A 23,032-nucleotide genomic window follows, 5' to 3' on the forward strand; every position below is an offset into this window, starting at 1 on the left:
CTGGTCATTTGTAAAGGGAAGAGCGGTTGGCCTTCCGAGGGAGGCCCTTGGCGAGGACTCTGCGAGTATCACACCAAGGACAGACAGACTCTGCAGTGAGAAACAGGCATACCCATCTCACTGATAACTGCAAGTAAATACTTGTTTTCTTAGAGCATTATTAAAACGCTCTTCACACGCAGCACTTTCATATTATGTGTATTATATAGTATTATAATTTAGATGCGGGGGTTCCATGATTACTAATCCATTTGAAAAGGGGTCCTTCAACTAAAAAGGTTTGAGAACCACTGAGGCAGAAGGTGGTGCCAGAGCTGGGAGACTGACTTCACTCCATAAGGCCACCTAGTGGCCAGATGCTGCAACTACATTGCATCAGTTGGCATGGCAGAATTGAATGGGAAATGTTGACATAACAATTTACAATGGGAAATGTTGACATAATAATTTACAATGGGAAATGTTGACATAATAATTTACAATGGGAAATGTTGACATAACAATTTACAATGGGAAATGTTGACATAATAATTTACAATGGGAAATGTTGGCACAAAAGCATGACCAAAAATTGTGATAACGGGAAATGTGTGCCCTATGCAAGATCTTTAAATTTATGAAATATGCTTATCGTCATTTTATAACAGAATATAATTGAACCTGCAGTCAGCTTCCAGAATATAACACAATCAGTTGCATTAGAATAGCTTTCAATCTTAGGCAGATGCAATGAGCATTGTATCGTTGTAAGAGCGAAGCTATAATTAAGCAGTATGTACTGATGGTGTTGTACATTGGAAATAGATTGCAGACTGTCACTCGATAGACCAGCTCTAATGAAATCATAATCACCAATTCCTCAGTTAGAACACCATAAACCATCTGCAGGGCCCAGGCTGTTAATGCCCACTGGAGCATGCACTAGTGATGGCATCGACTTACATGACAGCAAAGCATAGCCACAATAAACTGTCATCTCACCCATTGTACAAATCAACGTCCCAATTCATAAAATCAAAAGAAAAGTCAAGGATGGTAAAAGCCATCCACCCCATTGAAGCTGACCCCTCTGGTACCTTAAAGCTCTCATAGTTGTATCCAGATGTGCTTTCCACAACTGTAAGGTTTTTGCTTCCAATGACCCTGTCTGTCAGATTATTCCAGATACCCGTCAATCCTTGAGTAAAGAAATTCCACCTGACATCTGATTTAAAATGGACTTTTATTACTGGTTTCCCAATTTAAATTCATAGAAAGAAAGAACTTGCATTTATATAGTGTCCTCAGAATGCCTCAAAGCGCTTCACAGCCAATGACTTACTTTTCAAGTGGAGTCACTGTTGTAATGTAGGGAAATAGTAGAGCGCTTGTTTTGGGAGTCTCGTATCGGGCATGCGGACAATGTGACCCACCCATCGGAGCTGATTGAGCGTGGTCAAAGCTTCGATGCTGGGGATGTTGGCCTGAGCAAGAACACTGATGTTGGTGCGCCTATCCTGCCAATGGATTTGCAGGATCTTGCGGAGGCAGCGTTGGTGGTACCTCTCCAGTGCTTTGAGGTGCCTGCTGTACATGGTCCATGTCACTGAGGCATACAGCAGGGCGGGTATCACTGCTGCCCTGTAGACCATGAGCTTAGTGCCAGGTTTGAGGTCCTGGTCTTCAAACACTCTCTTCCTCAGGCGACCGAAGGCTGCACTGGCACACTGAAGGCGGTGTTGGACTTCGTCGTCGACATCTGTCCTTGTTGACAGTAGGCTCCTGAGGTATGGAAAGTGGTCCACATTGTCCAAGGCCTTGTCGTAGCTCCGGCACGGCAAGAGAGCCCCAGGTGGGCAGAGGAAACGCTTCAAGGACACCCTCAAAGCCTCCTTGAAAAAGTGCACCGTCCCCACCGACACCTGGGAATCCCTGGCCCAAGACCGCACAAAGTGGAGGAAAAGCATCCGGGAAGGCGCCGAACACCTCGAGTCGCTTTGCCGGGAGCAAGCGGAAGCCAAGTGCAAGCAGTGCAAGGAGCACACGTCAACCCAAGCACCCCACACGCCCGCCCCTTCAACCACCGTCTGCCCCACCTGTGACAGAGACTGTAGGTCCCGCATTGGACTAATCAGTCACCTGCGAGCTCATTTTTAATGTGGAAGCAAGTCATCCTCAGTTCCGAGGGACTGCCTAAGAAGAAGAAGTAGGGAAATGCAGAAACCAAATTGCACACTGCAAGGTCCTGCAAACAGCAATGAGATCAATGTCCAGAGAATCAGGTTGTTAGTGGGCGATAAATGTTGGTCAGCACACCCGGGAGAACTCTGCTGCTCTTTTTCAAATAGTGCCATGCGATCTTTCACATCCACTTGAGAGGGCAGATGGGGCCTCAGTTTAACATCTCATCCTGATGGCAATGTTCAATTTTCCAATCAATCTTGGATATGGGAGTGGTGCTAGAGGGCTGGAGGATTGCAAATGTTACACCCTTACTCAAAAAAGGGGAAAGGGATAAACGTGACAACTACAGGCCAGTCAGCCTAACCTCGGTGGTGGGAAAACTTATAGAGACAATAATCCGGGACAAAATTAATTGGCACTTGGAAAAATATGGGTTAATCAATGAAAGGATTAATGGATTTGTTAAAGGAAAATTATATTGAGTAATTGAATTAAGTTGTTTGATGAAATAATGGAGAGGGTTGATGAGGGTAGTGTGATTGATGTTGTATATGGACTTTCAAAAGGCATTTGATAAAGTACTGCATAATAGACTTATTAGCAAAATTGAAGCCCATGGGATTAAAGTGGCTGCGTGGATACAAAATTCACTAAGAGACAGAAAGCTGAGAGTAGAGGTGTCCGATTGTTTTTCAGACTGGAAGGAAGTGTGCTGTGGTGTCCCCCAAGGGACGGTGTTGGGACCAATGTTCCCCTAATTTTTTTTGTGCTGCACTGCCCGTTTAAGCGGCTGCATGGCCCATTCACAGTTTTGCGTGCATGAAATTAACAGCTTAGAGGCAACGTTGGTTGGGACCACTGCTATTTTGATATATATTAATGACCAGGACTTGGGTATAGGGGGCATAATTTCAAAGTTTGCAAATGATATGAAACTCAGAAATGTAGTAAGCAGAGAAGTATAGTAACGGACTAAAGAAGGACATAGACAGATTGTTGAAATGGGAAGGTACAAGGTCGATGATATTTAAAGTAAAGAAGTGTGAAGTGATTTATTTTGGTAGGAAGAATGAGGAGAGGCAATATAAACTATATGGTACAATTTTAAAGGCGGTGCAGGAACAGAGAGACCTGGGGGTGTATGTACACAAGTCTTTGAAGGTGGCAGGATAAGTTGAGAATGGTGTTAAAAAAGCATACGGGATCCTTAGCTTTATAAATAGAGGAATAAAGTACAAAAGCAAGGAAGTTATGCTAAATTTTTATAAAACACAAGTTAGGCCCCAGCTGGAGTATTGTGGCCAATTCTGGGCAAAACACTTTAGGAAGGATGTCAAGGCCTTGGAGAGGGTGCGGAGGAGATTTACTAGAATGGCACCTGGGATGAAAGACTTCAGCTACGTGGAGAGACTGGAGAAACCGGGGTTGTTCTCCTTAGAGCAGAGAAGGTTAAGGGAGATTTGATCGAGGTGTTCAAGATCTTATAGGGTTTTGATAGCGTAAGTAAGGAGAAACTGTTTCCAGTGGCAGAAGGGTCGGTAACGACAGGACACAGATTTAAGGTGATTGACAAAAGAACCAGAGGCGACATGAGGGAAAAAATAACAATGATTTGTTCTGATCTGGAATGCACTGTTTGATAGGGTGGTGGATGCAGATTCAATCGTTACTTTGAAAAGAGAATTGTTTGCACCCAGTCCTAATAGTTTCCAGTGTAATCAGTAACAGTGCATTTCAGTCCAGAAAGACGGAACTCTTTTGTCTATCCTGATCTATCACAAATAACATAATGTAGGTTACATCTGGAATTAGAACCAATTCATAACTCATTTGATGCTCCAGTCATTGATAGCTCGACTCAAACTTAATATTGAACTCAAACTTTAGCCTGTGTGGAACTTCCATTTTGCCTCCCTACAATTCTGTCCCTCCCCTCCTGAAGGTGTTGACTTATGCTGGGTGTTATATGGCCCTATGGGTGTTGGATGCCCTCAAGCACCATGCCCAAGTGGCCTTTCTTCAACTGCACATTGTAAGGTTTCGCAAAAATTTCAAAAATTTCCACAGCCCCGAAGATTATTTTTTTGATTAAAGAAAACCTGGGTGGTATTTACCTTAAAAATCCAGGGCATCAAACAATGGCTGTCAGACCTCGTGGCAGGAGACAAAAGACAGCCTGCTTGTGTATCTGCAAAGGATTTGAAAAAAAACAGCAGCCTGTGCGAAATGCATGAAGTACTTGAAACTGTCAATCAACTGCAGTTTAGGAAGTTTCAAACCGCAGGACAAAGAGGTTGTTTGTTTACAGAACTCTCTACAATGTTGACACAAAGGCTTAAGTACTTAAAGCTGTCAATCAATTGCAGTTGGAGTGACCACAGGACAATGGGTTTGTTTACAAACCATTTGAGTGCTGTTGACTGAAATTCAGTAAGACATTTAAACTGAGCGAATACCAGTCAAATGAATGGGGTAATTCATTCAAACCCATTGCAGTCAATGGGTACAGTTTGACCCCTTTTGTATAGCCCAGATACAACCGGATTTGGGCGCGAAGATTATGGCTCCCATTGGGTATAAAATAGCCTCTCAGGAAGCCATCTCTCTCTCTCTGCCGCCTCGCCTCCGTGCTCTGCCTGCAAGAAAAACAACTCAGGAGCCCGCCCAAAGGAGTGGAATACCAGCAGTTGCTTTTAAATTACTGGGGTATCTCCACTTTGGGGCGGTGAAGAATCTAAGACCGCAAGGGCACGGAGCAGGCGTTCACTGGAGAGCATAGATTTTTCTGGCCCATTACAAGGCAACCTAGATAGGTGTTAGGGGTGGGAATTAAAGGGGAATTTTTGTTAAATTGTAATTTTAGTCAATTTTCCCTCGATGTGTCCGTTTTTTCCTCCCCTATTAAGTAAATGTGTGCTGCATTAAGTAAAAGTCTGCTGTATTAAGCAATAGAGTGCTGTACTAAGCAAAGGGGTGCTGTAGTAAGCAAAGGTGTGCTGCATTAAGTAAATGTGTGCTGCATTAAGTAAAAGTCTGCTGTATTAAGCAAAAGAGTGCTGTATTGAGTAAAAGTGTGCTGTACTAAGTAAAAGAGTGCTGTACTAAGCAAAGGTGTACTGTATTAAGTAAAAGTGCTGTATTAAGCATAGGTATGCTGTATTGATTATTTTCAATTTATTTCTTTTTATTTCAATATAAATACTGGTCTTCTTTGCACCCAACCACGAGTCTCGTTTTGTCTACATCGCTACTGAATAAGTCCGACAGTAAGAACCAGGAAAGGGGAGCGATTCAAAACCGCACGGAGCTCTGGCTGGCCAGAGACAATAACCCCAGTATACCCTCCATCCCCTTATAATTTCTACAACATCTTCACGGTGGGTGCTGGAAGTCTGTGCGACTGTTGAAGGCATCGTGGCCGAGCCCAATCCTGTCCTCCTCTAACATTCCCACATGTTGCAGCTGGAGTTCCTGGATAGCAAGTCAGGAGAGAGAACCCTGAGCATACTACTCTACATAGACCAAATATTGAACATGAGACTGCCAGGTCTGTGGGGCTTACCACCACATTGAAGTGTTCAGAGCCACTTTAAGAAGCAATCCTAATCTCCATTAGGAAGTGTTTGTGTGATGGGATGGAAGACAGGGCTGAATTTCCTGATCCCTCCCGGACAGGGTCAAGTGGGACTTCTGCTCAACGCCCCAGCCCCATCATAATTCTAGCCCGGTTTCCTGGGTCGGAGGTCATTAGGTTTTCATGGTAGGCTCCCAGTGGCCAGAGCCTGTAGTGGTGTCGTTAAAGGGGCCACAGGCCCCCGAAGACTGGACCAGGACCTAACTGGGACTGAGGTCTTCAGCAGGTAAGCAACTGGAGGGAGAAGAGGCCTTTACCAGGCCTTCTCCCTCTATTTGACGCAGTTGGGACCATTTTTCCTGGTGCCCTGACTTACCACCATGATTCAGATTGTGTTCCTGGGCAGCAGTGGGAACGGACAGGGAGGAACACAGCTGGGGACCTGGGCGCTGCCCTCCTGCCGAACTTTACATACAGCGAGCAGGGAAGAATGGCCAGCAGCGGTTCCAGCAGGGGCGGCAGGAGGGAAATTCAGGTTGGGTGACAATTTCACCCGCGTTTCTGATTCCCACCCCAGACTTGTAGGATAGGGTGTATTTGTATGATTTAGTAAAACATTTTTGCATAACTATAATATGTGAAATTGTATGTTAAAAGCCTAAAAGCCTGTATAAAATGGCAAATGGCTGAGAGAGAAGCAGGATGGGAAATTATGCCAACCTGACAGAAACTCGCTCTGTTTTCAATTACTGAAGTCATAGAAACATAGAAACATAGAAGATAGGAGCAGGAGTGGGCCATTCGGCCCCTTGAGCCTGCTCCGCCATTCAATGCGATCATGGCTGATCATCCAATTTCAGTACCCGGTCCCTGCTTTCTCCCCATACCCCTTGATCCCTTTAGCCTTAAGAAATATATCCAACTCCTTCTTGAATATATTTAATGAATTGGCCTCTATTGCCTTCTGTGGTAGAGAATTCCACAGGTTCACCACTCTCTGGGTGAAGAAATTCCTCCTCATTTCTGTCCTAAATGGCCTACCCCTTATCCTTGGACTGTGCCCCCTGGTCCTGGACTCCCCGACCATCGGGAACATCCTTCCTGCATCTAGTCTGTCTAGTCCTGTCAGAATTTTATAAGTTTCAATAAGATCCCCTCTCATTCTTCTAAACTCCAGCGAGTATAAGCCCAATCGTCCCAATCTCTCCTCATACATCATTCCTACCATCCCAGGTATCAGTCTGGTGAATCTTCGCTGAACTCCTTCCATGGCAAGAACTTCCTTCCTCAGATAAGGCGACCAAAACTGCACACAATACTCAAGATGTGGTCTCACCAAGGCCCTGTACAACTGCAGCAAGACATCCTTGTTCCTGTACTCAAACCCTCTCGCTACGAAGGCCAACATACCATTTGCCTTCTTAACCGCCTGCTGCACCTGCATGCTTACCTTCAGCGACTGGTGCACAAGGACACCCAGGTCTCGTTGCATTTCCCCTTCTCCCAATCTATTGCCATTCAGATAGTAATCTGCCTTCCTGTTTTTGCCACCAAAATGGATAACCTCACATTTATCCATGTTATATTGCATCTGCCATGCTTTTGCCCAATCACCCAACCTATCCAAATCATCCTGGAGTTTCTCGGCATCCTCCTCACAGCACACACGCCCAACCCAGCTTTGTGTCGTCTGCAAATTTGGAGATATTACATCTAGTTCCCTTGTCTAGATCATTAATATATATTGTGACTAGCTGGGGTCCAAGGACCGATCCCTGCGGTACCCCACTAGTCACTGCCTGCCACTCGGAAAAAGACCCATTTATTCCAACTCTTTGCTTTCTGTCTGCCAACCAGTTCTCTATCCAAGCCAGTACCTTACCCCAAATCCCATGTCCCTAATGGAATGTAATGCTAAGTTTAAGGAGACTGTCAGGGACTGGTATTCAGTAATGTGATGGAAAAGAGATAAGGGTCAGTGATACCACTATAAAATGGACAGACTGTTCAGACAGCATCTTGGGAAATGGTCTTTAAAAAGAGAACATCTAAAGATAAAGGGCACTTTGATATGCACAAAGCTAGACCTAGTGGGATCAACAAGGTCATAAAACATGTACCAGGTGTCAGATAGCTGATTGCAGTCACGTAGGCAAAAGAAGGGAAAGTGTATAAAGATACAGATATTGAACACTGAAGGCAGCGTGAACCAAGTAATCAGAGTTGAGGAGATTCAGTCGACAGAACACAGTAAGAGACCAGAGAAGCGAGCTTCAGTCAACAGAAAACAGCAAGAGGATAAAGAGAACACGCCACAGTCACTCGGAAGGAATGCCGAGGCTCAAACGAACAAGACTGTGACTATCTCCTTGTTCAGTATTACTTCTTTGTACTGGATATTTAATGCTTAATAAACCTGTTTTACTGATAGACAATATACCTGTACCCAGCGTGGTTTGTGTAGTTACAGACAAATTATTGGCCCAGAAATTCGGGCCTCCACGGGTGAGTACGCACGGGGTACTCACCCATAGGCCCAATGGAAGTGCCGGTTTCTTGCATGTACTGTGCATGCGCGGGAAACCGGCACTTCCGTTCCTCTGAAAGCAGAGGTTCAGAGGTCGAACGCGTGCGCGGGAGAGGCAGCGCGTGTGCATCGAACTTCGGTTTTTTTTACAGGTTTTTCCGTGAGGGTAAGTCTCCAGAATTTAGAAATGTAAAAAGCAGGCGTAAGGCCTGCTTTTTACTAGGTAAGTGGTGAATTAATTAAAATTAAAACATTTTTTCTACAGGTTTATTATTTTTAAATACTTTAAAGCAAGGTAAGTTTATTTTTAGCCCTGTTAGAATATAAAATTATTTTTTTCAAAAATTTAAATTATTGTTTAAAATAGTTATTTCATGTAATTTATAGTTTATTTTAAAAATGTGATGCTTTTTTAAAATTTATTTGAAGGTGTACTGCTATTTTGGGGCCGTAGTATTTATAAGTCTTGACAGCACTTCCTGTCAAGACTTATGAATGGAGCATTTCCTGCTCCAATTGGCTGCCCATGGCTCACGTGATCCCAGGGGACGCTTCGAACTAACTGCGCCCCTGGGATACGCAAGCACTGCGCACCGGCAGCTGAACCAGGCCCCGGATCGGAATTCCACGGGGCCCTACAGCTCAACTGCCGGCGCGCTAGGTAAGTGCAGATCGGGGGCTTGCACCCGCGGGAAGCCCCTGACCCGAATTTCTGAGCCATTATAAGAGCTTTTGGAAGCTACAGACTGTCTGAACGAGATTTGTGTTGAGCGCAGGGACTGCTAGCAACTCCAATGCTGGATTCAATCTTACTGGGGTAGATCTTGACTATGTGTGATAGTATAAAACGGGCGATAGCGAGTCAGCATCCCATTTTACATTGAAGTCAATGGAAGTAAAAATGGGAAGAGATATAAAATGGGCTGCCAACTCACTATCAACCGTTTTACCCAATTGCACAAAGTCAAGATCGACCGCGCTGAGTGTTAATGGGGCATTCTTGTATTAAACCTGTGTAACTAAAGAACAGCGTTGGAGTGATCCTTCTTCATATCACCAATATGACCAATCCCATCGAGGGAGCTATTACGGGGCTGTTCGACATAGGTGTTTCTGGTGTTAATTTGCTAATACTTGAAAACAGATAGGAATTACTTTAAGGTATTACTGTGGTGTTTTCCCAGAAGCCGATGGACTGTGTCAAAAAAAAACCCAAAATACTCAAACACAGAGCTCATTTAGAAACGATGTTAAAACTATTGTCTTATTTATTTTCTCTTTGGGAAATGTACCTTTGGCTAAGCTCGATGCTCTATAACTCATTTCCACGAAGAAGGACCTCACCGGGTAAATTTGGCAGGCATGACACCAGACCAACCAATGCTGGTGGGCCCACAGAACACTCATCAAGGACATCCAATCTCAGGCAGACATAGGTGGGCAGCACACAATACAAGGTAGAACAATGCATGTACAGCACTAATACAAGTAGCGCTAGTGACCAGGCAGTAGCCGCACACCCCAGCATTGGTTGGCTGGAGATTGTCAAACAAAAGCGAGACAAAAATATACATATATATAGAGACGTTGAAGGAAACGGTTTGAAAATTGCATCTTTTTCGCTCTCAAAATTCTTCCTGAGCTAAAGATGGTATTTGGAAGCAAAACAGACCAGTTTGATGTCTGGCTCTGCTCTGGGTTGGCTCCAAGGTTATGTCCTAAATTTGGTTCTCCAACTGTCTATTAAGAACTAATTAACAGTAGTGGTGCAGACATTTAGCCATTAATGGAGGATATCTCAGCTAGCGATGTGCAATCAACTGAAGTTAGGATATCTGACTTCGAGTCAATGCGGGACATGTGAGTCACAGCTGATTTGTTCTAATTTCTTTCGGACTTGGCGGTTTTGTCTGAACTCAAATAAAAGCTAAATTAAATATGAAATGAATTGTCATAAGGTAAATACAGGGCCTTGGTGAGACCACACCTTGAGTATTGTGTGCAGTTTTGGTCGCCTTATCTGAGGAAGGATGTTCTTGCCATGGAAGGAGTTTAGCGAAGATTCACCAGGCTGATACCTGGGATGGCAGGAATGACGTATGAGGAGAGATTGGGTCGATTGGGCTTGTACTCGCTGGAGTATAGAAGAATGAGAGGGGATCTCATTGAAACTTATAAAATTCTGACCGGACTGGACAGACTAGATGCAGGAAGGATGTTCCCAATGGTCGGGGAGTCCAGAACCAGGGGTGACAGTCTAAGGATAAGGGGTAGGCCATTTAGGACAGAAATGAGGAGGAATTTCTTCACCCAGAGAGTGGTGAACCTGTGGAATTCTCTACCACAGAAGGCAGTAGAGGCCAATACATTAAATATATTCAAGAAGGAGTTGGATATATTTCTTAAGGCTAAAGGGATCAAGGGGTATGGGGAGAAAGCAGGGACCGGGTACTGAATTTGGATGATCAGCCATGATCGCATTGAATGGCGGAGCAGGCTCGAGGGGCCGAATGGCCTACTCCTGCTCCTATCTTCTATGTTTCTATGTTTCTAAGCTGGAGACAATTAAGAGAGAAAACGGCCAGAATTTTCACAGGTAAGAACAGGTGGGCTGGAGGGGTGGGGAAGTGAAAGTTGTAAACATGTAAAACCTGACCCCCAACCCGCCCATTTTCACCCAGGCGGGACAGAGGGCGGGCTGCCCACCCGCTGCCAGGAGGCGGGTTGACAATTTAAACATGATAACGAGGCCTGAAGCCTCTACTTTAACCTGCTTTGCAGATTTAACTGCAGGCGGCCAGGGATCCTGGGGCTCGGGATTTTAAAACTCCACAGCTTGCCGGGGAACCACAACTTCTGGGTGCGTGTGGGACCCGGGAAAATCCAGCCCACAAGTATCTAGACCTCCATTCTGGGTCGAGTCATTGGCAATAGCTAACATGGTCCAAGTGTTAACCCATTTGCTCAGCGGGTAAAAAAAAGTTTTCCTCTAAATCATTTTCCAAAGTGGCAACTCCGAATAAGTGTTATCGTGAAATGATGGCCCGGGCTGAACCAGTTCGAACAGCTGACTTCGTCAACCTGTACTGTGGCTGCTCTTTACCAGAACAAATCTGCACATCACCAGTAATCCATTAACACCTTGTCAGTTCCGCCTTCTGCGCAAGACACACGGAACAAATCAATCGGATAGGAGAAGGATGGCCCATCGCTTGATCAGCACTATTTGCACATTGATCCGCAATCTTAATGTAACTGACTGTTCCATCAATACCCTTGAAACTTCTAACACGACCATCCCAGGCACGTGGCACAAATGGCAGGGCAATTTCAAGTGAGGCAACAATTAAATCTGGGGCTGTCACAACAGAATTTGTTTTTTTTTTAGAAGCAGATATAGTGCAATGCTGGCAATCATGGGGAAAGTTTGCTCTGTGAGTTTTCGGTAACAACATTTTTCTTTTTAAACAGGTTTATGATTTCATAAAACAGTGCACAAAGGAAATCTCCCCCCTCCCGCCATGTGAACCTGTTTACATGGCTAGGGATTGTTTTAAAGCACTTGTATAATCACTAACATTATGAAAATCGCAAAAGGAAATGTAGCAGTATGTTCATTGTGATTCTACTCCCATATCTTACAATATTGCAGCGTCGCTAATTAACATATTAACAATCGGTCAGTAGGTTAAGTAACTGTACAATTCGTCAACCACACAAAATAATGTCTGCACCTCTACATTCTAGCATAGTTACCCAATTATCTCTTTAACAAATGCAACACTATTGATTTGCTGTCTCTTTCATTAAGTTGTTTTACATTGTCACCGGGCAATGCAGTGTATAATGAACTAGGGCATCTATTGCTCAGAAGGGCTGCTAGTTGTTAAATATGAACAGGGAAAGCCAGTAACTAAAATATGTTCACCGGCAATTAGTTTAGAAACAACACAAGGATGCGTTCCTCCAGAGACTGGTCATATTATAATGACTACCTTAAACCAACATGGCTGCGGGATCACTGGATTTAACACCCAAAATATCCACACCTAGAAATTGCTGTTGGTGATATTAGCAGAGGGATGCATAACACGTATGATATTCCTTTGCTATTTTAGCTGAGGTGTCAAACTATTGAAAAGAAACAGGTTGATGCCTGCATTAAAATAGCAGACGAAGGAATGTCATATGACGGGGTTAAATGTTCCTCTGCTAATACCAGTCACCTCTAGGCCCTAGTCTTTTGAATGTCTTTTTTGAGGTGTTGATGGAAAGGGGTATTAAAACTTGTTGTATGATTTCTTCCTTCAGAAGACTGACTGGTGTTTAAAGTCTTGTTATTGACCAAGTTGGCCGAGGATATAAATTCATCATTCTCCACAGGCCTGTTGCCCAAATATGTTCATTATAGTGAAACCGTTGGCGGGGGGGGGGGCGGTCATTTAACCTAACAGGCAGACAGGCAGGGTTGGGAAGCCCATGGGATCGGGTGGAATGCCCATTTTACACCCCGCCAATATTACACTACACTGACGTCAGTGGAAAGCAAAATCAGGCGGGGGTGGGGGGTTGGTGGGGGGTAAAACCACGCTGCACCCGATTCCATCAGCTTCCCGACGGGCGAGTTAAGTTAGAATTACCCCCATCTCCGCAAAGGACCTGGTCTTGTTTCTACTAATATATTGCTGTGTATTTATCTCACTTACGTGCTTCAATTAAAAAATAAACAACTTGATAAAACAGATGAGCAATCTTTGATGAACAGGAAAAACATAGACCTCGGGCACAGCATGCATCTCGTGTTTTATAGTTTTAACAAAACCTGCGTCAGCATATTGAAAGAAATAACATACTTAACCAACAAATGAATGATGCTCGATTGCTGACTGCCACATTTTGGTGATAGGTCACACAGCTTTGTGCAATGTCATGTACCACAACATTTTATGCCAAGATTAAGCACGACTGTATTTCATAACAGAAAATGTTTTGTTTCTCATTTGCCTAATTTTGATCTTGCATGCGCATAATTTACTGATCATGGAGGATGAGTTGCTGTTCGGTTTAAACTGGTTGTGTTTAACGGGTGACCCCTGATTTGCTTCTCTTGTTTCAGATCTGTTCCATTATTCTAAGAAAACAGCCAAGATCAATAATGACTATGAAAAAAGAATGAAGTGAGGCAAAAAAGGGTGGGATTGAAAAAGGAGCATTGCAGAATAACAACCCATCTTGACCAGCACATATCTTCTGGTGATTTCGTTTTCTTCCTCCTCTCCTTAAGGTGCTAACTCTTGTTGGGGTACAGTTCCACAGAAGACAGCAGCCCGAGTGACTATTACTCAAGCGTGAGCCCTGAAGGGGCTTGTAGGCCTGGTATTAAGACTGTGGGAGCCATCATTGCTGAGCCCTATCCTGTCCACTCTCGCCTATCCATGTACTTTCCAGCAGAATTCACCAAATGGGAGCGAGAGCTGGAGCTGATTATTTTCCTCTCCCTAGCCCATGGGTACTGAGGCCAATTATAGAACCTCAGCAAGAGCCCTGGGGATGGCGCCTGCAACCTGGCTGTACTGTTTCCTGGAGCATCACAAAGGACTGCGCTTTTACCCATAAAGTCAACAGGGGGGTGTAGTTTTAAGGATGTGCTACTTGATTAGAGTTGGATGGTAACAGGTTTGAATAAATAAGAGTCCAAATGATTCAGTTTTTATTATTGAACATTTTTACTAGCAGTTTTGCAGTTGCAGTCAGCAACTATTTATTGTGAGATTATAATCCCAATGGCCTCATCACCAATGATTCTTGATCTGTGTCATCAGCTCACCATAAACAAATTGCAGTCATTGTTTGAAAAACTGAGGTAAAGAACTTATACAAAATTTAAATATATTATTCTACATATTATAGGAAATAGGATGCATGAAGAGATGTCTAGCGATCCTATAACTGTTCATGGGTGTGTTTTTTCCCAAATGGTATCAATGCCCACACTGAGTTAAAAACCAATTCAAGATCTTCAATACATCTATAATTCTTCCCACTTCTACATTATTCTATATGAAGTGGCCAGACTAACAAAATAGGGACTGAACCAGTGGCTCCATTGACAGGGCAAGGGTAAACTTTCCAAGGCCACATTCCTGGCACACAGCCTCATTAGATAGAATCTCAGAATCACGCTTAGAGAGTCATCGCCTTATCTCTGACCTGCGCTGACATCCAGCAACACTCCACATCTAGAGCGGAGCCTCACAAAACTTCCCCTCTAATTCCCCTCAAAGATTTGGAATAGTGGCTGGCGATGATGCTCATGTACCAGTAGATAAAAGCAATCTGCCCGTGGTCTCTATAGGGTGATGCCGTGCTCTTTTGTTATCCGGTCCATGCTGCCAGTCAAGCGTGAAAGGTAAACCCAATTTAGGCAGCTATCTTTTAGCTGACAGGACAAGACCCCGTGGCCTCTTTAAAAACAAAGTTGAAATATTCTAAAGTAACTCCATAAGATGATTGTAGAAATTAAGCCTGATAGTTCTTCACCAGAGCAGAAGTTCTATGTAGGTCCAACAGTGTCTTGATTAGCTAGCAGGAGAATGCCACAGAGTGGAAACCCGCATTCGAAATTCCATAGAGTGGAACTGTCAATGTTGTCCTCTGATTCTCTGAATCTATTACGGTCATGTTTCAATTTTATGTGAAGTAACAGATGAGCCCTGCAATTACCAGACCCTCAGCTTGATGTCTCGTTCCATGGGAGCACAAACTGGAGAAACGGGTGTGGAAGACAACCCGCTGGATACACAGTGCTCCCAATCTTCCGGCCGTTTTCCGAATGTAGCAGGTTGGCCACGTTGACTTCGACCCCCGATTCTCCAATCTGTGTCCCACGCAGTGAACACAGTCTTAACAGTTTCAAGGTCGTATACTTATTCCTAGAGATGCGCGTGGCCATCCAGGTGAAGAATGCTACTGGTGGGGAATGGGATACTTTCCATTGCAGGGCACCCTGTTTCAGCATCAAGCACACCCATGGCAGATGTGCAACATGTCTCAGCCCCACCCTCAGATGAGCATTCCCTAGTGCACGAGTGTGAAATTTTCCACACCAGCCATCCTGCGTAGTCTCTGAATGAGGCTGATAATTTAAGCGAGAATTCGGTAATTCCATGCTCCCAGTGAGGAGCTGCACGTGCAGGCAGCAAGGGCTCTGGAATTGGGGTTCAATGTTGTATCCCTATCTCCGCTCTGCACTCTCTGTAAGGATGGCTGCCGGTTAGGAGTGCAGGAGGGTAAAATCACCCTGTTTGTGCCCAGTTAGAAGCAATGTTCAGGCATGTTCATCAGCAACTGGATTAAGGTTTCCCAAACTCATTTTGCATAGGATTGTAACAACAACAGGCAGAGGAACCTTTAACCTAAAACTGGATTTGAACCCAACTTCTAAAGTCGAAAGGCCAGTGCTTAACCCACTGCCAGAAATAAGGCATCTATTTTATACCATTCTTTATTTTCACTTTCCTATATGTAGTTAAATTCTATTAAGGGCTACAGAAATCATCTGTTGTGATGGTTAATCCCGGGGATCAGGGGATGGACATATGAGGAGAGGTTGAGTAGATTGGGACTCTACTCATTGGAGTTCAGAAGAATGAGAGGCGATCTTATTGAAATATATAAGATTGTGAAGGGGTTGGATCGGGTGGATGCAGGGAGGATGTTCCCGATGATGGGTGAAACTAGAACTAGGGGGCATAGCCTTAGAATAAGGGTCTGCTCTTTCAAAACTGAGATGAGGAGGAACTACTTCACTCAGAGGGTGGTAGGTCCATGGAATATGCTGCCCCAAAAAGCTGTAGAAGCTACATCATTACATAAATTTAAAACAGAAATAGACAGTTTCCTAGAAGTAAAGGGAATAAAGGGTTATGAGGAGCGGGCAGGAATTTGGACATGAGTCTAGGTTCGGATCGGACATGGCCCTGTGGGTAGCGGAGCGGGCCCAGGGGCCGTGTAGCCTGATCCTGCTCCTATTTCGTGTGTCTAATTCTGTTAGATTCAGGAGATGGTTCTGTGATAGTAGATTGGCGGTTAGGATCAGATCAGCCATGATCTTATTGAATGGCAGAGCAGGCTCGAGGGGCCGATTGGCCTACTCCTGCTCCTATTTCTTATGTTCTTATGAAAAATGATTGAAAATTGTCCTCATATATTTTGCACTGTGTCACAAATACACAAAAGGAACAGAGGAGCAGGAGGAGGCCATTGAGCTCCTTGAGCCTGTTCCGCCATTCAATGAGTTCATGGCTGATCTGCGACCTAACTCCATATACTCGCCTTTGGCCCATATCCCTTAATACCATGGGTTAACAAAAATCTTTCAATCTCAGATTTAAAATGAACAATTGATCTAGCATCAACTGCCGTTTGTGGAAGCTTTCCATCAAAAAGCTTGCAAAGCGACAAATACATTTTCTAGCTCAGATTAGACTTTAAAAAAGTGTTTTTCTCAGTGACTGGTCAGTGCGACAATATCTGGACCATGTCCAGTACAGAAGGGAAAGTTTCGGCATCTAATGCCACTGAAATAGAGAAAGCTGGTAGGAAAAAGCAATTACCATTAGCCCATCCTTGTAGTATGGGAGGCCGTAGTTTAATGGATCAGATACTTAGGGCACGATCTTGCCAGCCCTGGGGAGGCGGGTTTGGAGGTGGGATTGCCGGGAAAGTGGCAGAATCTGGGGGCGGGTACTCATCCCGCCCCCGCGCCATCTTCCCAGGAGGCGGGTAGCCGACCCGCGCCGGGTCCGGTCTCCTGGAGGCGGGAAGGGGATTACAGCTACTTAACTGCCTGTTAACAGGTAGTTAACAGGCAGTTAAGAGGGTTATCCCCATTTTTCAACTAGAGGCGCGGGCTTCCCGACGCCAGGAAACCCCGCCAGGGTCACCGAGGCGAGCAGTGGGTCTGCGGGGGTCAGAGGTGTGCAAAAGTTTGCTGTGAAGGTAAGTGATGGGTGCAAGCGTGGAGTGGTAAGTATGTGAGGTGAGTGGAAAGTGATAGAAAATGTTTACTTACCTTTGTTTCTTCCTGCAAGCTTCAACAGTTGGGGAGGCAGAGAGTCTCGCATCTCACCGGCAGAGATGACAGATGGCTGCTGCATTCTCCATCTAATTTCTGCTCACAAAAGAGGTTTGATGTGTCTTGAATACAAGGACTCATCAAACAACAGAGAATGTCACTGTTTGACAGCTTCACAAATTTTTGACAGATGAAACATCATACACTGACATTCTCTGTAACCGGCTTCCCCTTAATTGGCCTGCTAAGCCCGCTGGGCGGCTTAACAAGGTCAATCAAGGGAAAATAGCATGGGTTGGCCACAAGTCGATGGAGGCAGGACTAAACCCCGACAAGCAGCAGTCCCGCCTCCAACGCGCCCCCATTGACAAAATCACCCCCTAAGAGTCAAGAACATGGACCTCCCCCGATAGCTCAGGCTGTTAAGCAAATGAGTAGTTGGATCATATAGACCAGGAAGATCAGCGGTATGAGCTGACTTAGCCGATCTCTGCCAGGGTGGTGGGAGGGGTGCTACATTAGTCGAAGCGCCTAGGTAAAGAAGGTGGAAATCGGTCAGGCTTCTTACTCCTGATCGGGTCTTTAAAATTATGAAGGGATTGAATAGGTAGATAGACGTAGAGAAGATGTTTCCACTTGTGGGGGTGTAGACCAAAACTAGGGGTCATAAATATAAGATAATCATTAATAAGTCCAGTAACAAATTCAGGAGAAACTTCCTTACTCAGAGAGTGGTGAAAATGTGGAATGTGGAGGTGAATAACATGGATGCATTTAAGTGGAAGCTAGACAAGTACATGAGGGAGAAAGGAATAGAAGGATATGGTGTTAGGGTGAGATGAAGTAAGGTGGGAGGAGACTCTTATGGAGCATAAGCACCTGCATAGACCTGTTGGGTCAAATGGCCTGTTTCTGTGCTGTAAATTTGATGTAATTCTATGTAATTATCCAGCAACAACCCCCATCGATGACACACACTGTCAGGACTAACACACGAATAGCAGGCACCTAGGTGAGGTATCAGAAGCTTACCAATGACTGTATGACTGTACCCCAGCAAGAAGTCAATGCCTTCAGGCGTGTAGGGGAGAGGAAAAGATTGATGAGGAAAAAAGAAACAGGAAAAGTCGATAGGGAAAATAAATCTAGACACTGCTAAGAAACTGTCTTATAGAACTATGCAGGGCTAGAGTGTAATGGACTTGATATCTCAAGAAAAGTTGAAAGGGCAGCTGGGTATTTCCTGATACAAGTGAAGAGGGTGAGCACGTTAAAAGAGGAAGCAGCTCCATTGCATTTGTAATAGGAGACATAGATTGCATAATGGGCTCTTATAACAACATGCAACGAGATGTTCCTGCACTTTCAGGTTATATCTGGACGTGCCCAGCTGTCCTCTTAAACCTTTCATGTATTTCTGTACCAGGCCATTGCCTTTAAAAGTGAAGGACAGGAGCCGATTGTTCAAAAGCCATTGTGCGATTGCCAGTTGCTATGTAAATCATTTGGAAGCAATCTAGTTGCAGGCCAACTCCCTGAGACATACAGTACTGTACAGAGGTAGAAAGATGTGCCAAGCACTGATAGTCATATCAATATCACATGGATATTATTATTGGTTTTGGCTATTTCTTGGTAGCAATCTGGTCTAATGCATAAAAAGCTCCTTCTAAGGCTATCCTCTGTTGATGCTGATTACTTTAGTCGGTGTTGGTATACTGTAGTTTGTGCTGTATTGCTGCTGTGCCAAACCATTAACACCACCTACTTCTCAATAATTTTGGAATGGTGTATCGCCACTACTGTACATGTTTTTGACCTCAACACAACATTCAATTAGCAAGTGGCTTGGCTTGGACTTGTTAATGCTGAGAGCTTTGTTGTTTTCACTGCACTTTCATCTGCCCCTGGGGTGGAGAGGGGGTGGGGTGGGGGTTGCTTTGCCGCAAAGCACGGAATGGAGCCGTAACTTCTGATACTTTGGTATTGCCAGTGAAAGGGTGGATTCGGCCAATGTGGACCCAATGCCAACATCCCTAATGCTGGGACCATTACCAGTCTGATATTTGAACCACTCAACCCCTACCTGGTTTTATTTTCTGAGATGAGAGGTGTGTGCCGTGGCGTCAATAATTTTTTTGTTTAGTTTTTTTTGATGTGATAGCCTTACCGGTTTCCGTTGAAGGTGGTTTTATAGACTGTGGTCTGGTGTAGGCCCTGGTCAGCATAGACTGGCATTGATGCACGGACGCACTCGTGGGAGCACTGCAGGGTCTCATTGTATGCAGTGAATATGTCCAGGTTGCTTGGCACTCGTGCGGCGGTAAAATCGGTGAGATTTTGGCAACTTTCTTCTTGTTGGTTGATCTTCCGTTGGTGGCTGTTTCGGCGCCCATTCCCACTTTGCGCACAGCTGTAAAACAAACAGACCTGTTCATCTCAGCAGTAGTGAGGACTCCATTTTAAAATACAGGAAACTTTCTGGTATCCGGCACGAACGGGACCGAGCTGGTGCCGGTCTATCAACAATGCCGGAGAATCGAGCGCTATAGTTAAAACATACAGAAGCTTCTGAGCTCCGTATCTAGCAACAAACCCTGTTGCTTAGCAACAGCTTCAAAACAATCAGCACAGCTTGCAAGCATCTCTGTAGCTTAGCAACAGCTTCAGTTAGATGCTTGCACAGCCAGAAATGAGTAAAAAAAAGTAACTAAAAGTAAAAAAAGTTATCTGAACCAACTCCTGAATTTTGCCGGTTAACCGACATTTCCGGTTATTTAGTGGCCGGTTAGTCGAAAGTTTCCTGTATATATATAAAGTTCCAAATAAGCTGCTGGGTGGCACGAGCAGAGGGGTGGGCTAAAAATCTAAAGAGGTCGTTTTGTTGCCCCCATCTGGCAGTTCTGGTCAGCCAGTCACAGAAAGGGTCTTAGTACCCTTGGCAGGATGCAGAGGGAAGCCACCAAGATGATTCTCCAACACTGGTTGGATATATTCCTGGATGGTTCATCACCTGACCTCCTGTCGCTAACTGCCCCGCCCCCACATGCCTGCCATTGGTCGCCCAACATTTCCCTCCTCATGGTGCCCCAGCTTCCTCGGCCAATCGGAAAGTGAATAGACTCCTTGTTACCCGATTGGATGATGCTTCACTGTCAGTCAATAGCCATTTTTCCCATGTCTGATATTTTTTATAACGAGTAAACAAAAGTGTTGAAAGAAAATTTAAACATTTTTTTTTTTTTTAACGGCCCTATGATTTTTCTCCCGGGTTTGTAGTCTTTCATTCCTGGAGACTCCCGGGCAATCCTGGAGGGTGGGCGACCCGAATGTACAACCTGAGCTACGAGGAAAGGTCGGACTTGTTCTCCTGGGGGAAATAGACTTCAAGGTGAAGCTTTCCAAATTATGAATGGAAGTGACAAAGTTGAATGAGGTGAATTTTTCAGTCTAGTGATGAGGTCAAATACCATGAGACAGGAGGTAGGATTAAGAAGCCTCAAAGTAATGCCGAATGTAAAAGTAGGTTACGACAGAACCTTCTAACAACCTTTAAAACACTTCAACACTGTTTATAATTCTACATCATAGTGAAGAAGTAATAAAGACATAACAGGACAGGACAATATTTTATTTGCGGCTATACTGATTAGAATCCGACAACATGCTATGTCTCCACTTAAGTGTCCATGTGAAATGTATCTTTGGAGCTGGTCTGAGGGGTCAGCAAGGGGAACCAGGGAGGTTGGCGTGCAAAGGAGCAGAAAGAGTTGAGCGAGAGAGGTTCCCTAACAGAGAAAAAGCTACAGGCAGAAATTAAGATGGAAATCTATGAATAAGTAACCATGGCTTCTTCTGGTTTGTTCAAAGGTAACCATGGAGGCTTCAGGATGGGAAAGAGATAACAGGACCGTAAACCTCGCTACAGCCCCTTCCCCCAAGTTTACTCTATTCCTGCCTCACATGCCTTCTAATTCTATAGCAAAATACTGCGGATGCTGGAAATCTGAAATAACAACAGTAAATGCTGGAATCACTCAGCAGGCCAGGCAGCATCCGTGGAGAGAGAAACAGAGTTAACGTGACCCTTCCGTTAGCTCTGTTTCTCTCTCCATGGCTGCTGCCTGGCCTGCTGAGTGCTTCCAGCATTTTCTGTTGCCTTCTAATTCTTTTGGCTTCGGTCAAAGTCCCATGTGTTAGTTTGTTAACTCCAACCCTCCTACCTCAGTGTATCAATGCGGGAGTACATTTGTATCCATAGTTACGTGAAGGAAGTTCCCTCCCTGACTGCTTCCCTCTGACCTAGAAATCTGTATGTGATTGATAGCTTTAGCCTACGATTTAAAAATGACTGAGGAATGGCTTGAAGCTCTGCTGTCTTTCCTAGTTTGTTACTAACTGCACTTAATAACCAACATACCACATTCAGGATTGTGATCTCATGCTAGTGTATTCTAGTCATTCCTAGCTTTATCCTTGCTATCTCTCACTGGCAGGCAAGAGAAAGGGATACACATTCACAGTGGTAATGAAAGCCTTCTATTAAAACTATAGGCAAGAGAGAGACACTGACAAATCTCGCATGAAGCCCATTAAGAGAGAAAGAGAAAGACAAAAAAGAGACAGAGAACTATAGGAAAAGAAGGATAAGAAAAAATAGGGAGAGAGTAAATGAATGTTACTTGGCCCTCCCCTGTGGTTCATGTGCCAGACACAGCTTCTTATTTTAACCGCGTTTCTATTTTTAATCTGAGGCCTCAGGTATAGAGCTCGTGACTGGAAAAATCTCCCACATAGGATCTAGCCAGTGTTGGCAGCATTTTCTGAAACTCATTGTACCTTGCAAGTGACTTCTACCATCTGTGTTGTAATATTTAGTGCCCCAAATCCATAGCTTTTTTACATTAAATCTGAACCTGCTCTCCCCTCTCACATTCCCAATGTAACCAGTTGTCCTCGGGGTTTTCCTTGTTCGGGAACGTAGGATTATAGAATCATAGAAATTTACGGCAGAAAAGGAGGCCATTCGGCCCATTGTGTCTATCTATGCCAGCTTGAAAAAGAGCTATCCAGCCTAATCCCACTTTCCAGCTCTTGGTCCTTCGCCTTGTAGGTTACAGCACTTCAAGTGCATATCAAAGTGCATTTTAAATGTGATGGGGGTTTCTGCCTCTACCACCCTTTCAGGCAGTGAGTTCCAGACCCCCACCACCCTCTGGGTGAAAAAGGTTCTCCTCAACTTCCCTCTAATCCTTCTACCAATTATTTTAAATTTATGCCCCCTGGTTATTGACCTCTCTGCTAAGGGAAATAGGTCCTTCCTATCCATTCCATCTCGGCCCCTCATAATTTTATACACCTCAATTAAATCTCCCCTCAGCTTCCTCTGCTCCACAGAAAACAACCCCAGCCTATCCATTTTCATGTGGTCAAAACACAGCCTGCAACAAGTTATTTTGGAAAAGGAGTTGCTTAAAGTATTTGTGTTAATTAACTGCTTTAATCAGGGTTGGATTTAAAAGCCAGGGTGGCCATTGGGAATGCCTTAATGGGCTTCAGTGCTGCTGAGCTAGGGATGGGATAAAACACGGCTATGATTCTCACCCCTGATTCCCGACCCATGAATTGGACTGCAAATTCCATCTGTGGACATCACACGAGAAAAAGAATGGCACAGCCGCGATGCCCTCTA

At 44.5% G+C, this 23,032-nt stretch overlaps 1 protein-coding gene across 1 annotated transcript in view; it reads right to left on the reverse strand.

Annotated features, from left to right (window-relative positions):
* ajap1 (adherens junctions associated protein 1) overlaps positions 1–23,032 on the reverse strand; it is a 210,280-nt gene that overhangs the window by 91,783 nt on the left and 95,465 nt on the right. Inside the window, exon 3 of the mRNA XM_085967513.1 lies at positions 19,511–19,753. Coding sequence (XP_085823639.1) covers positions 19,511–19,753 — 243 coding nt within the window. The remainder of the gene's footprint in view (positions 1–19,510; positions 19,754–23,032) is intronic.

The sequence above is a fragment of the Somniosus microcephalus genome, chromosome 25 (assembly GCF_052327205.1).
Source record: "Somniosus microcephalus isolate GS21.2 chromosome 25, FLI_Smic_1.0, whole genome shotgun sequence".
In the NCBI taxonomy this organism is placed as follows: Eukaryota; Metazoa; Chordata; class Chondrichthyes; order Squaliformes; family Somniosidae; genus Somniosus; species Somniosus microcephalus.